The following is a 13,515-nucleotide window of genomic DNA, read 5'->3' as shown; positions in this document are numbered from 1 at the left end:
CTCAAAAGAATCTTTCGATATTTGGTTGATACCCCAAGATATGGTATTTGGTACCCCAAAGGCTCAAGTTTTATTCTCAATGGATATACCGATGCGGATTGGGCGGGTGACAAGGATGATAGGAAATCAACTTCCGGGGCTTGCCAATTCCTTGGTAGGTCCTTGGTGTGTTGGTCTTCTAAGAAGCAAAATTGCATATCTCTCTCCACCGCCGAAGCCGAATATGTTGCCGCCGCAAGTGGATGCACTCAATTGTTATGGATGAGGCAAACTTTAAAGGAATACGGTGTCATATGTGACAAAGTGCCTCTATTGTGTGACAATGAAAGTGCCATCAAGATTGCCTATAATCCGGTGCAACATTCAAGAACGAAGCATATTGAGATCCGGAATCATTTCATTAGGGATCATGTTGCCCGTGGTGATATTGAGCTTATCTATGTTCCTACCAAAGATCAACTTGCCGATATATTCACGAAGCCTCTTGATGAAGCAAGGTTCTCTTATTTGAGGAATGAGCTAAATATCATTGATTCAAGGAGTATAGCTTGACCATCTTGCAAACACACCTTTGTCTCAAAACTTTATTTGGTTTAGATGTGGGCATGGAAATAGGGGGAGTGTGGTTTAAATTATTGAGCTATCCCTTCCCCCATAATGCCAACATTAAGAAATCATTCTCTTAATATCATATGTTGATATGTGAGCGTCAATGATGAGTAGTGGCTTGGACCCAAGATATATCTTCGCGGTGCCATGCCACAACACTCATATATGGTGGCCTAGGCCACCACACTCTTCTTTGTGAAGAGTTGGAGTTATTTGGATCTTATCGCCTTTTTATTTGACAACTCCATGTTCTTATGGGAAATCACTCTAGTTTGGCCTTATTTGCTCATATCTTGCAAACTTGAGTGATCATGTACCATTAACAGTTTGAGCCTTCTAAACCTAAGCCTACACTCATCTATAAGCCATTTCCATCTTGCTCATTTGTCATGTTTGGTAAAAACTTGGAGTTTGAGGTTTCTCGGTCGGATGATCTAGGTTGCCCCATCTTATTGGTAAATATGCATCTTATATGTGAGGTGATAGTTTATTGCACCACATATGGGCACGCAAATAACCAACTAAAGATAGGCGGGATTAACGATGTTCCGGAATTTCCAGAACACCGGATAATCCGCCCCCCAGGCGACCCGGAAAATCCGGCCCGGCCGGATTATCCGCCCTAAACTAGGGCCGGATTATCCGGCCTGGGCTGATCTTGAAAGGGCTGAGGACGAGGCCGCGGGGGGAAAACGGTTCTTTCCACCCCCCACGCGCCTCTCTCTCCTCTCTCTCCTCTCAAGTTCGCCGGAGCTTCTCCTCCTCGCCGGAGTCACCCCGTCCACTCCCTCCCGGAGTTTTTGGGTGGATCGGGTGCCCCTCCCTCCTAGCTACCTTCTCCTCCAAGCGGCTTTCGCAATGGATGCGGGTATGACTCACAATCCCTAACCCTAGGTGTTGTGATTTGTATGTGCTATTTTCTTGGTGGATTTGGTGTCTAGTTGTTCCAAATTGCTTGCAGTGTACTCCTCTTGCATGCTATAAGGCCGATCTGTCCCAAGACAAGTTGTTGTTTGCAAAATCTGCTAGATTCGCAGGGCCGGATTATCCGGCCCCCGCGAGGACCGGATTATCCGGTCTGGCCGGATTATCCGCCCCCTTGGGGCACCGGATTATCCGGCCTGGAGCTTCATCGCCACTGCAGTTCTGCTACAATCTATCTTGTTTTAGACTTGTACCAGCTTATAGTATGTTTCTAGAGTGCATTACTGTATCATACATGACTTATGAGCATTATCTTCTCTTTGCTATCCATCTTTGCTATTCACAGGTCGTACTTCTCGGGGTACTTCTCGGAGACGCCCAAGGGCTGATCGGTCAAGTGATGAGTTCGTGTCCAACGCTCCTCGCAAGTCAACCTCATCTAGGCACAAGAACAAGGCATCAAGGGAAAACTACAAGACCATGGACCCTATTTCTTATTCTGCTATCCGCATGAAGAACTGGTATGAAGACCTCCCAAGGGATGAAGAGACAGAGGGCAGGAAATACTGGTGCATCGAACAGGAGTTCATCTATAAGGATATCTATGAGCCCATGAAGAAAGTACGTCCCATGCAAGCTATCGATGTGGATGTTCTGGCAGTCAACGATCACTTTGCAGATGCCATCTGGGTGGCTGGTAGGATGGGCTTGAAGGATTTGATGAAGATTCGATGTGACTATAGTCCAGAGTTGGTGAAGCAGTTCTTTGCTACATTGGCCATCCAGAAAGATGATGACCGTACTATGGAATGGATGTCTGGCTCCACTCACTGTACTGCCACCTTGCGCCGTTTTGCTGCTATTCTTGGAGTTCCTGCAGAAGGAGGCCGTCGTCTCCATGGACCTCAGAAGGCAGATAAGAATGCACTGTTTGACCTCTATACATCTGCTGGAAAAGTGGGAGAGACCAAGGGGCTGCTTAGCATTTATAGTTGGTTACTCAGGTTCTTTCGGTCCACCATCGCTCCTAGTGGTGGTAACAATGATGCTCTCCGGGGAACTCTTGTGGATCTCATGTACCTCAGCTTTCGGTGTGCTCGTGATGAGAATGAGGAACGTAACTACACTATTGATATCATGGACTACATCTTCCATGAGATTCATGATGCCATGGTCTCCCGCACCACTATACCTTATGCGCCCTACATCCAGCTCCTCATCAACAACACTGCGGGCGTGAGTGGTGAAGACTTGAGCAGGTACCCTATGATGAATCACTCTGTCAAGAAGGCCTACAAGCTTAAGCCTGTCTCGTCTGCTGTACCTCCACCTGACTCATTCATGGGTGATGCTTGTTCTAGTGGATTTGCTTCTGCTCGCCATCCTGACCTTCCTGCTATGAAGAAACAAGTGAACATGCTCAGTTGGTTTCAGCGTTACATCCTTTGCATGAACATTGAGATCCATAAGGAGAACTATGCGGCCAGCCGGGAGCGTTCTGAGATTAAGCATACTCAGGCGGTTATTATGCACAAGCTCAGTGGTGAGCAAGGACCCCCTCCTCAGCCTCCAGCTCACCCAGGTTACAGTGGGTGGCATTCTGCACAGGTTCCGTGGAGTGATCTTGATAGTTGCATTCAGAGGTCCAGTCTAACTCGCCGTTCTCCGGATGCACCTGACACTGATGAAGAAGCAGAAGAAGAAGAAGAAGAAGAAGAAGAAGAAGAGGCGCAAGAGTCCGATGATGATGATGCCTCCGAGTGATCCCCATGGGGCGAGTAGCATCGCGCTTGTCCCCTTTTTGGCGTCTCGATGCCAAAGGGGGAGAAGCGTTCTATTAGGAACTCTCTCGGGGATTTGCATGGTTTGGGCACAAGCATATGCGTTTATCATTCCTTTATTGCTTGTGTTCCCTCTTATTTGAACTATTTGCTTTGGTTGTGTCCCGTTTAAACTATTTGCTTTGGTTGTGTCCCGTTTAAAACTATGTGCTATGTGGTGTGAGACATTGTTATGGTTTTCGGATTTCTATATGTTGAGATCAAGGATACTATATTATGTGTGATGCTATATCTTCGTATCTTATATCTACACATGGGTATGATTTCTTGCATCCTATCTCAACTTCATATTTGTATATGTCTCTTGTTAGAACTCATGATGGATACCTCTTGTGTTGAGGCACCTCAATCCTATGTGTTGTGTATTTGTATTCAAATGCAAATTACTTATATGCACACATGTAGGGGGAGTGCCTCTATGTTTTTGCCATCATGTTTGCCTCTATAGTTATTCTCTTGCAAATCCGTATATTGTCATCAAACACCAAAAAGGGGGAGATTGAAAGAACATCTCTCATATTATGTTTTGAGTGTTTGATGTCAATGTATGTGATACACTAATGGTTGTTTAAGTAGTACAGGGATTACATAGATACATTTGTATGTGTGTTGGATGTGGTCGATCTTTGTCAAAAAGCATTTGCAGAAATGTTCATCAGGCCGGATAATCCGGGCCGGATATTTCCAAAATATCCGGCCCCCAGAATTTCGGCTAAGGACTTGGGGAAATGAGGCTCAGTATAGGGGCCGGATATTTGCCCGGATTTTGTCCCGGTTTTGTCCCAGGGCCGGATAATCCGGGCCGGACATTTCAAGAATATCCGCCCCCCTCGAAAATGGCTAAGGACTTCAGGAAAAGCAGCTCAGTATAGGGGCCGGACATTTGCCCGGACATTGTCCTGGTTTTGTACCAGGAGGCCGGATTATCCGGGAGGGGGGGGGGGGGCGGATTATCCGGCCCTAACTTAGGCCGGATTATCCGGCCCCCCGGAAGGCACAACGGCTGGATTTTGGGGAGGGGTATTTATACCCCTCTTCTTCTTCCTTCCCCCTTTGCTCAATCATTGCACAAGAAATCTGCCAAGTTTCACCTCCATTAGAGCCACCTCAAGAAACACAAGATTTGCAAGATCTCCTTCCTCCCCCAACCAAAGCTCTTGATCTTTGGAGATTCGAAGGAGAAGCCACCGATCTACATCCTCACCGAAGCGATTTTCATTTCCCCCTCATTTGTTTGAGGGATCTCATGCTAGTGTTCCTATTTGGTTCCCTAGTTGATTTGTGTTGATGTGCTGTTGTTGATTGTTGTATTGTTACAGATTTGGGAGCCTCCAATTCGGTTGTGGATGTGTGCCCCAAGAACCTTGTAAAGGCCCGGTTTCCGCCTCGAGGAAATCCCTTAGTGGAAGTGGGCTAGGCCTTCGTGGCGTTGCTCACAGGAGATCTGAGTGAAGCCTTCGTGGCTGTTGGTTTGGCTTGCGTAGCAACCACACTCCTCCAAACGTAGACGTACCTTCTTGCAAAGGAAGGGAACTACGGGAATCATCTCCGTGTCATCGCGTGCTCCACTCTCGGTTACCTCTATCCCATTCTATCTCCTATATATTGCGTAGCTATATCTTGCTTAGTTGATAATCTTGTCATATAGGTAAATTCACTTAGTTGCATATCTAGAGAATTTACCTTTGTGTCAAGCCTAAATTGAAAAAGAACTAAAAATTGGTTAGCACCTATTCACCCCCCCCTCTAGGTGCGGCATACGATCCTTTCAATCGTGACTTGTCACTCCCTGTTCCGGGTTTTGGAACTGCGAACGCTGCCAGAAAGGATCTCCATGAAGTTCTAGTAAACCGGTGAAGGCTGACGGACATTGTTCTTCTTAATAAAAGCAGCCATTTGAAGAAATGATTATGAAAACCTGCATTGGTATTAGACTTTCTGTTCTAATATCGTAGCTAGTGCATTAAACACCTCTTTCCTATAATGAACTTGTTGAGTACGCTCATACTCATACCTCTTATAATCCCCTGCTTAGATTGTCTAAATCATCTTGAGGAGGCCAACGACGACGGACAAGATGGAGCAGATGGGATCTGCTACGAAGAACCAGACCTCTCTGGAGGAGTAGAGGGGGTCGACTACCTTATTGTCTATGGAACCGGGGAGGTTTCAGAAGAGAACAAATGTGAACAACGATAGTAGTAGTAGTATTCGAGCAGCAAGAACTCTTTAGCATTTAGCTGCTCGAGGCAAATAATGTTTAACCTGCTGAGACATCTATATTGTAAGTTAAGTAGGGTTCACCTCGAACCAAGGAGTAAACCTCTATGGACCCAAGAGGAGCTCCGAGATGATGTATATATATGGTTTGTAATAATATGTGAATGAATTATGGACCAGCTATGTTTCTGTTGTACTACTCCGAGGGATGTAATATTTGCGGATTGGTACTTCGCACATATTATATCAACGACTGGCATACTACAACATGCAGTGGTATGCAGGGTCACCACAACAGAGTCCATCATCTCGACTAGTAGGGCCATCATCGGGATGCCTTCAACAAGGGAACGATACCCGCAGGTGATGCCGTCACCTGCACATACCAAGGCCGTGGGTGACTTTCGCTGAGGTCCAAAATCCGTCCGCCATCGCGAGGAAGCAGAGCGAACATAGCAGAAATCACTACCGCCCCACAGATCGAAACCGCACTATGAGCTAGGCACAACTAGACTCATCCGTAGGGCAAGAGCTGGCTGGCCGGCAAGGCCCGACCAGACCCGGAACTAGACGTCCATGACGCTAGTTCGGTGGTACCACGACGGCCACACCATCACCAGCGCACAAGCACCTGTAGTAGCATGACCAAACTTGTCGGAGGGAGAACAGACCGCAACAACCACGAGAGTATTTGCTGTACTGAGCATGCAGCCTACCCGGCGAGCACGCACCGGCTCAGGGATCTAATCCCAAAAAGCCAACAAGGGCATCAACCAAAATGATGCAAGAACTGCCGGACAACAGGGCTCCAACAACGCCGAGCGGGCAGGTCACCAGCACCCGAGCAACCAGCTTAGAGCGAGCACGGCCGCTAGCAGACCGGGCATGGTGGCGGAAATGGACTTCGGGCACAGGGCCAACACCTGCTACACACCTCCCCACGACAAGACATGGCAGTGGGGCGACTAGGCCCGCCCGTCCCAGATCTAGGCCCATGGGCCTAGATCTGCCCCCGCCACCACCTACGCACCCTGCAACACCGGCGGTCAGGGTGCCGCCTAGGCAACCTCGACGTGACCGCCCACCTCACCACGACCATGGAGAGAGCCATGCTGGGCCTAGAACCGACCCCTAGACAGCCCAAAATACGCGGCCGACGGCGGTAAGGCAACACCTCGCGCGAAGCCCCCGCCACGACGCAGTCGCCGCCCACACGTCCCCCAACGGCCGGAGCAGCGCCAACCCGGAACTGAGCCAGTGAGCCTCCCCACCGCAAGGAAGGGTCTTGCCCCGTTGGGGCCTCCAAGCGCGCGGGAGAAGGGGAAACCGCCGCCACCAGCACCGCCCGGGGCTTTGCCCGGCGGCTCCCGCCACCGACGGCGGCGGGGAAGGAGAGGAGGGTGGGGGCCGCCCCGGTCGGGAGGGGGGGGGGGGCGATGGGAGCAAGAGGTCCTATCCACCCACGATGTGGTACCTGAACCTGGCATGTCAATTCAGTTTTCTCTTTCGTACGCCCACCACTCCGATTGATCGGTGCAGTGATAATATGGGAGAGAATTCCTTATATGACACTAGTCTTAAATTTGATGCCTTATATGACACTACCAACTTTTTGCTTCCTTCTATGTCCACTTCTGTAAAATTTATGCCTCACATGACACTACCATCGATTCTATTAATTTGTTCCGTCACTTTTTGCCCATCTGGACCAAAATACCCCCGTTTCTCATTTCCCTGTTTGGCTTAATCGAGCACACATTCACGCATCAAACAAGCAGCAAGCCCGCACCCTCACGCGCTGAACCCTAGCAGCGGCGATGGGCAAGGACCAGCGGCCGAGGGTGCCATGGAGCACGCGCCGGCGGACGGAGAACCAGGCGGCGCAGCGGCCGGGCAAGGCGGCTGGGCAAGACAAGGCGGCCCTAGAGGCGTCCGACGGCGGACCTGGAGCCGCGGCAGCCCCGGAGGCGGCCGACGGCGGACCTGGAGGCGCGGCGGCCCTGGAGGCGGCCGACGATGGACCTGGAGGCGCGGCGGCCGGGCAAGGCGCGGTGGCCAGGCAAGGCGCGACGGCAGGGGAGGTTTTACATATTTTTTGAATTATCGTTTCAGTTATTATTAGTATATTTATATAGTTAAACAATTGTTTCTCTTATTGTCACATGAATTTTTGTCACACATTGCACCAGGGGCAGAACTGACTTTGTATGTGAAAAGTTAACACCGTTAGCTCAAAAAATACACTAGAGTGTCATGTGAGGCATAAATTTTACACAAGTGGCCATAGAAGGAAGCAAAAAGTTGATAGTGTCACATAAGGCATTATATTTTAGAACTAGTGTCATATAAGGAATTCTCTCATAATATGGACGATGCTTCGTGTATCGACGCCGCGCCGGCCGGCATTACCACTGGCTGTCCGGGTTGGTTACCCTGTCCATCTCCAAGATATCAAGTCGAACCAGCCACCGGCAAAATGACACCATGGAATTGCCCGAATGGCCGGCTAATCATAGTGGTTGCCTCACATGTGAATGTCTGATCGATCACTCGTGCTGTCTTCCTAGCTATGTCTTGGAACTTGGCACGATGTGAGATTGATAACACCGAATTCCATTATTGGATCAATAGGCATCACCACCAAAACTAAGGGCCACCTCGCCTCCTCACAGCAACTTGCCTGTAGTTCAGGTCGACTTTCAGGCCAATGAAAGCTACAAGTTTCCCCAATGCTGTCGGTCGGTGTTTTACTCACTGATGAAGTGATGGTACTGCAGCTTGTAAAACGACCCTACCAGACATATAAACATCACAAAAGGTTCAGCACATAATAAATTCCTTCAGTTACTAGTTCTTTATGGGATGGTCAAGCTAAACTATCCTTTTGGACAACATCGGTCAAGCTAAACTAACAAGCTATCCATGTCCTCACTGTCAAACCGCTCCTCCATCGGCGTCATCATCCTCATCAAGTATACTAGTAGTAGTAATCAACATTTCAAAGCGCGGTGATCGGTCAATTTCTGGCCCATCTCAACTATGTATGAGAGTACTGTACTGAAGAAGGTGAGTGAACCTCTTGTGTCCAGTCGCCATGATTCATAGTTACTCAAATCATCAGTCCATCGATGACCGATGAAGGAGGGCAATGGTGTACCACCCACTGTCTTCTGAATGATGTGTTTTGATAGCCCAATCAGACAACCTTTCCATTCCTTGCACTACAACCACCTATGAGAGAGGGATAAAACTTTCAGTGCCATAGGCATGACTAAGCCGTGCAATTCCTAACCTAAAGGCCATCCATGATTGCTAGCTCTGTAGCTAGCTTTACATGGGCATTCTACAGTTTTGGATAATTGGATTAGACAGCCAAATCGAAGTGATCATGCAGAGAGTGGCCACTTGAGCTAAAATAGAATTGCCATGGGAGGGCAATGGAATGCATGCCCTACCACTAGGAAGCAACAAACCCAACTTTTGTGCCTAATTAAATTGTCTGTTAGGACTTTGTTGGAGCCTTCCAGAAACAGTTGTCTAATTTGATCAACGGAATGTAGATGCGTAGACAGAGATTACGACAATCTGCTTTTGCAAAGGCTAATGCTATGGAGTAGTATATACGGTTCACCTTGGCAGTACATCTACTTTGTCAATAAGATAAAAGGGAATATGGAGAATATCTAGTATGTACCAGCAACAGTAGTTGGAAACAAAATAGGATAGGAACATCAAGGGATGCTTTATTCTTGTTAGCTTGAGCAACTTTACTGCGCACGCTGCACGTATCCAAAGGAGAAGAAGAAGAATGTCCTTTACACATTGCACATGGACTTGTGTAGAGGCAAAGGACACAATGGAATATACACACCACCATCCAGTGTAGTGGAACACACAGAAAAAATTGGATGAAAAGAATGTTGCATCTGCTGCTTTGTTCTCTTCCTTTCCCAACTCAATTTAGTAATTGCAGAGGAACCTTCTGAATGTTCAGAGTATCTAGTATATCTGTTCCAACCTTAAGCTTAATTGCTCCACTTATTTTTTTAACACAGAGAAAGTGATTAATCGCATAGTCTTATGTAGTACTGATAGTGTAGTTGTGACTATATTCATACTGAACCTGTAAATGTAATTGACCACTAACGTGGTAGTAGCTCTATGCAAAAAAGAGAGAAGAAAGAGATTTTCCAGGTCATAGGAGCATGTCGCCCTTGGCCGGGAGCCTCTTGTAGAAGTTGAACGGCACGGACGGCTGCTTGCTTCTGAACCGTGGGTGCCGGAGTAAGTACAGGCCGGCGACGACGGCCACCACCTGGAACGGCGTCACGTACAGCACGATCGCCACCACCAGTGACAGCGTGATGAAGATCGCCGTGGCCCTGGGGTCCCGCCAGCTGAGCAGCGACTGGGCGCGCTCCCCCTGCATGGCCAGGTCGCCGACCACCGTCTGCACCCTGCCGGCCACGCTCCGCAGCCGGTCGTACCGCATCCGCACCACGTCGCTCGGCTTGGACGTCGGGAACGTGTCGAACTCCTCATCAAGCTCGTCCGGGTGGGCAAGCTCCGCGTGCGACAGCACGGTGTCCATGTGGGGCGGCTTGCGCGGCCGCCGCCGGTAGTTCCACACCCCGATCATGAACAGGTATAGAAACACCGTCGGCAGGATCAGCTCCGGGTAGCACACCAGGATGAGGAAGAGCACGTGGACCAGGATCGTCGTCAGTGGGTTCTTCCACTTGCAGATGCCGTCGAACCATCTCCCAACGGCGACGGCGCCGGAGAAGAGGGAGGTGATCCGGTAGAAGTTGGCCTTGCTGCGCCGCAGGCTGAACATGTGCGAGTCGACGTCGAGCATGTACTCCACCACCTCCCTCCGCAGCGGCGGCTCCGCCCTGCCTAGACGCGTCGCCACCATCTGCATGGCCTGGAACCGGAGGTAGTCCAGCTGCAGCACCGAAATCGGGTTCGTGTAATGCATCTTCGGCAGCAGCGGCCTGCCGTACTGCGCCAGCATGTTGGCCCACGCCGTGCACGTGAACCGGACGGCAAGGTGGAGCTCCCCCGTCTTCTTCAGCCCCGACGGGGTGAGAGCCATCAGAGGGTAGTAGTGCGTGTACACCCTGTCGGTCTCCAGCGTGGCGAGCCGGACGCGCACCTTGCCGATCCTCTGGTCCTTGCTGGGCTCGTGGCCGTGGCCGTGGTGGAGGTTGGCGTTGTCGAACACAGCGACGGTGATTACGGTGCTGAGGTCGAACACCTCCCACGTGTACTGCTCGTTCCACTGCGGCGCCGCCGTGAACAGCAGCGTGCGCGTGCGCACCCACTTGGAGCCGTACTTCGCCACACAGTACGGGTTCTTGTTACCGCCGAGGCCGCGCGCGCTGAGGATGCCGACCTCCAGGATGCCAATGGCGCTCTTCCGCAGCTTCTTCGCCGCCGGCTGCAGGTCGCTGCTGTAGTGCGTCGACTCGTCCAACACGTGGTACGCGGTCTCCAGGCTCATCTTCAGGTGGATCTTGCTGGCGAACGTCTTGGACGACTCCCTGTTCTTGATGCTGCTGGTCACGTCGGCCGCCGCCTCCTCCATCGTCATCCCGCGCGACAGGCTAAACCATTTCGACGGAACGGATTTCGCCAGGTCGTTACGTGGCACGTATGGCGAGTTGACGGGGATGATCAGGCGGCCGATGGGCTCGTCGCGGCCGGCGGCGACCCTCTCCTCCACAGTCACCACCAGCGGGTCCTCGAACGGCTCGCTTGCGACGAACATGAACTCCTCGCTCCAAATCGGGTTCGCCGTCCCGCTCTGCGGCCTCGTCCGCCGGATCTGGTTCCCCATCTGGATCTTGACGATGGTGGCCGCGAGAGGCCGGCCCTTCTCGGCGGGGATGAGGTCCTGCGCGGCGATGACGGAGAGCTTGAGGTAGATGAGCTTGGGCGAGTAGTAAACCTTGGAGCGCGTGTTGGTGAGGCCTTCCTGAGAAAGCGAGTGCGCGTCCGAGTGCCACGCCTCCGGGAACGCCTCGTCGGCCTGCGTGCCCAGCCACACCGCCAGCATGATCTCGCCGTACCCATGGTGGCCACCATGCTGCATCTTGTTGCCGTGCGCGTCGGCGAGGCGGTACCACTGCGGCGCGAGCGGGGAGTCGGGCGGAAGCCTGCTGGGAATGTCGGACATGTCGAAGACGACACGGCCGACGAAGTCGTCGCGGAGCACGTCCTTGTCCTTGACGATGACCTCCAGCTGGCTGGACTGCAGGTGCGCGCCGGAGAAGGCGAACGTCTGGCGCCACACCGGGTTGGAGTTCTTCTCCAGGTGGCGCGTCACGCCCTTGAAGTTGCCCAGCTTCACCTCCACGTACGGGTCCAGCGAGCCGGTGATGTCCATGGTGGGCAGGTCCCGGGCCTTGACGACTGTCACGTAGAGGTACGTCATGGGCTCCACCATGTCGTAGGTGGACGCGATCTTCGCCGCCGACGAGCGCGGACCCATTTTCGCTGGTAGCGGAGGCCTCGTCTCCACCAGGCCGTACGCCGAGCCTGGTGGTTGGGCTGGTGGCGGGCCTGCGGGGCGCGGCATGACCACCGTCTGCCCCGGTGGTGGAGGCGGCGCTGCCATGGCGTGCAGCGTGGCGCGGCGTGGCTCGGAGGAAGCGGCCGGTATCGAGCGGAACACGCGCGGCTCGTGGCTGCTCTTTCCCATGGACTCGGCCGCCGGCGTCCGCGCCGCCTCGGACGGGGCGGCGGCGAACGCGTTCCTGACGACCCTCTCGGGGTCCATGCTTGCGGCGGCGGGCTCGGCACGCCGCTGATCTTGATCGACGTTGTTCATCATCGTCGGAGCAGCGGAACTAGAATTAGCAGCAGCGGCGGCGGCACCGTCGGCGCGATCACGACCATCCAGCAGGTAGGGCCGGAGCGCGATGTCCCCGGACACGCGGGAGAAGAGCCCTCGCTTTTCGAGCGGGTACCTCTGGACCACGGCCTCGTCCGGCGACGGCGCGAAGGAGTCCCCGGTGAGGCGGACGCGGCCGAGGAAGGCGCTGGGGCGGACCGCGTTGTGGTCGCTGAGGCGGCGGTCGTGGAGCACGGACACCTCGACGGCGGGGATCGAGGGGAGCCGGCCCGGATCCGGGTCATCGCGGACGTCGAAGAGGAGGGTCTCGTTCCACTGTGGGGAGCGGTCGGCGGGCCGGGTGGCGGTGCGCTGCTTCTGGCCGTCGAAGTCAACCTCGACGAAGGCGTTGCAGGTGGCCGCGTTGTCCTTCGGGGGCAAGTCGGACGCGTCTGAGATCTCCACGGCTAGCTTCATCGTGGTGGTGGAGGATTGGGTACGAGTTACGAGTGGAGTTTAGGAGGCAGGATAGGAGTTGGAGGGGCGGCCATGGCTGCTCTGCTCAAGCTCTGGCGATGGTGCTCTGTTCTTGGTGGTGGGAAAGGAAAGTGAGGGGGTTTTAGGAAGAAGCGGTGTCGCTGGCTCGCTGCTAATAGTGTCCTGTATTTATAATATGAATAATTTAGGAGGGGTTGTTTGGTTTGTTTGGTCCTCTGGCGGTGGAAACAATTTAGTCGGAAAAGGGAAAGGGCATCGGGCCCACGCGTCAAAGGGTACCGATCGATCGTCGGCTGGGATAGGTTTTTCTGGGTTTGGTCGTTTCCTCACGCCGCTTAGAGCATTTCCAAAAAGGCCCGCAAAAATCCGGCACGCTAAACCTTCGTTTCGGCGCGCTGTAAATCGCTGACGTGGGTGATACCGAATTTTCCTCCGCCGGAGGCTCTATTTTGCAGCGCACGTTGGTGCGGGAAAAAAGCACCTCCGTCGGAGGCTCTATTTTGCAGAGCGCGCGCGGCGCAAATTGCTAAATTCGACCGTTTTTTTCAAAATTAATCAAACGAATAATGAAAATTTGATCGAAAA

At 52.4% G+C, this 13,515-nt stretch overlaps 1 protein-coding gene across 1 annotated transcript; it reads right to left on the bottom strand.

Moving 5' to 3' along the window:
- Positions 1 to 9,503: 9,503 nt before the first annotated feature.
- On the bottom strand, positions 9,504 to 13,064 carry LOC127342847 (FT-interacting protein 3). Its single transcript, XM_051368867.2, has one exon. The coding sequence runs from the start codon at positions 12,907 to 12,909 to the stop codon at positions 9,790 to 9,792; it is 3,120 nt and encodes a 1,039-aa protein (XP_051224827.1). The 5' UTR covers positions 12,910 to 13,064; the 3' UTR covers positions 9,504 to 9,789.
- Between the last annotated feature and the right edge of the window lie 451 nt (positions 13,065 to 13,515).

Source organism: Lolium perenne, chromosome 3, assembly GCF_019359855.2.
Source record: "Lolium perenne isolate Kyuss_39 chromosome 3, Kyuss_2.0, whole genome shotgun sequence".
Taxonomy (NCBI): domain Eukaryota; kingdom Viridiplantae; phylum Streptophyta; class Magnoliopsida; order Poales; family Poaceae; genus Lolium; species Lolium perenne.
This window is presented reverse-complemented; position numbering and strand designations above follow the sequence as displayed.

What these genes read in the sequence shown, in the direction of transcription:
- LOC127342847 (XM_051368867.2), bottom strand. Translation starts at nt 12,909, where the DNA reads ATGAAGCTAGCCGTGGAGATCTCAGACGCGTCCGACTTGCCCCCGAAG.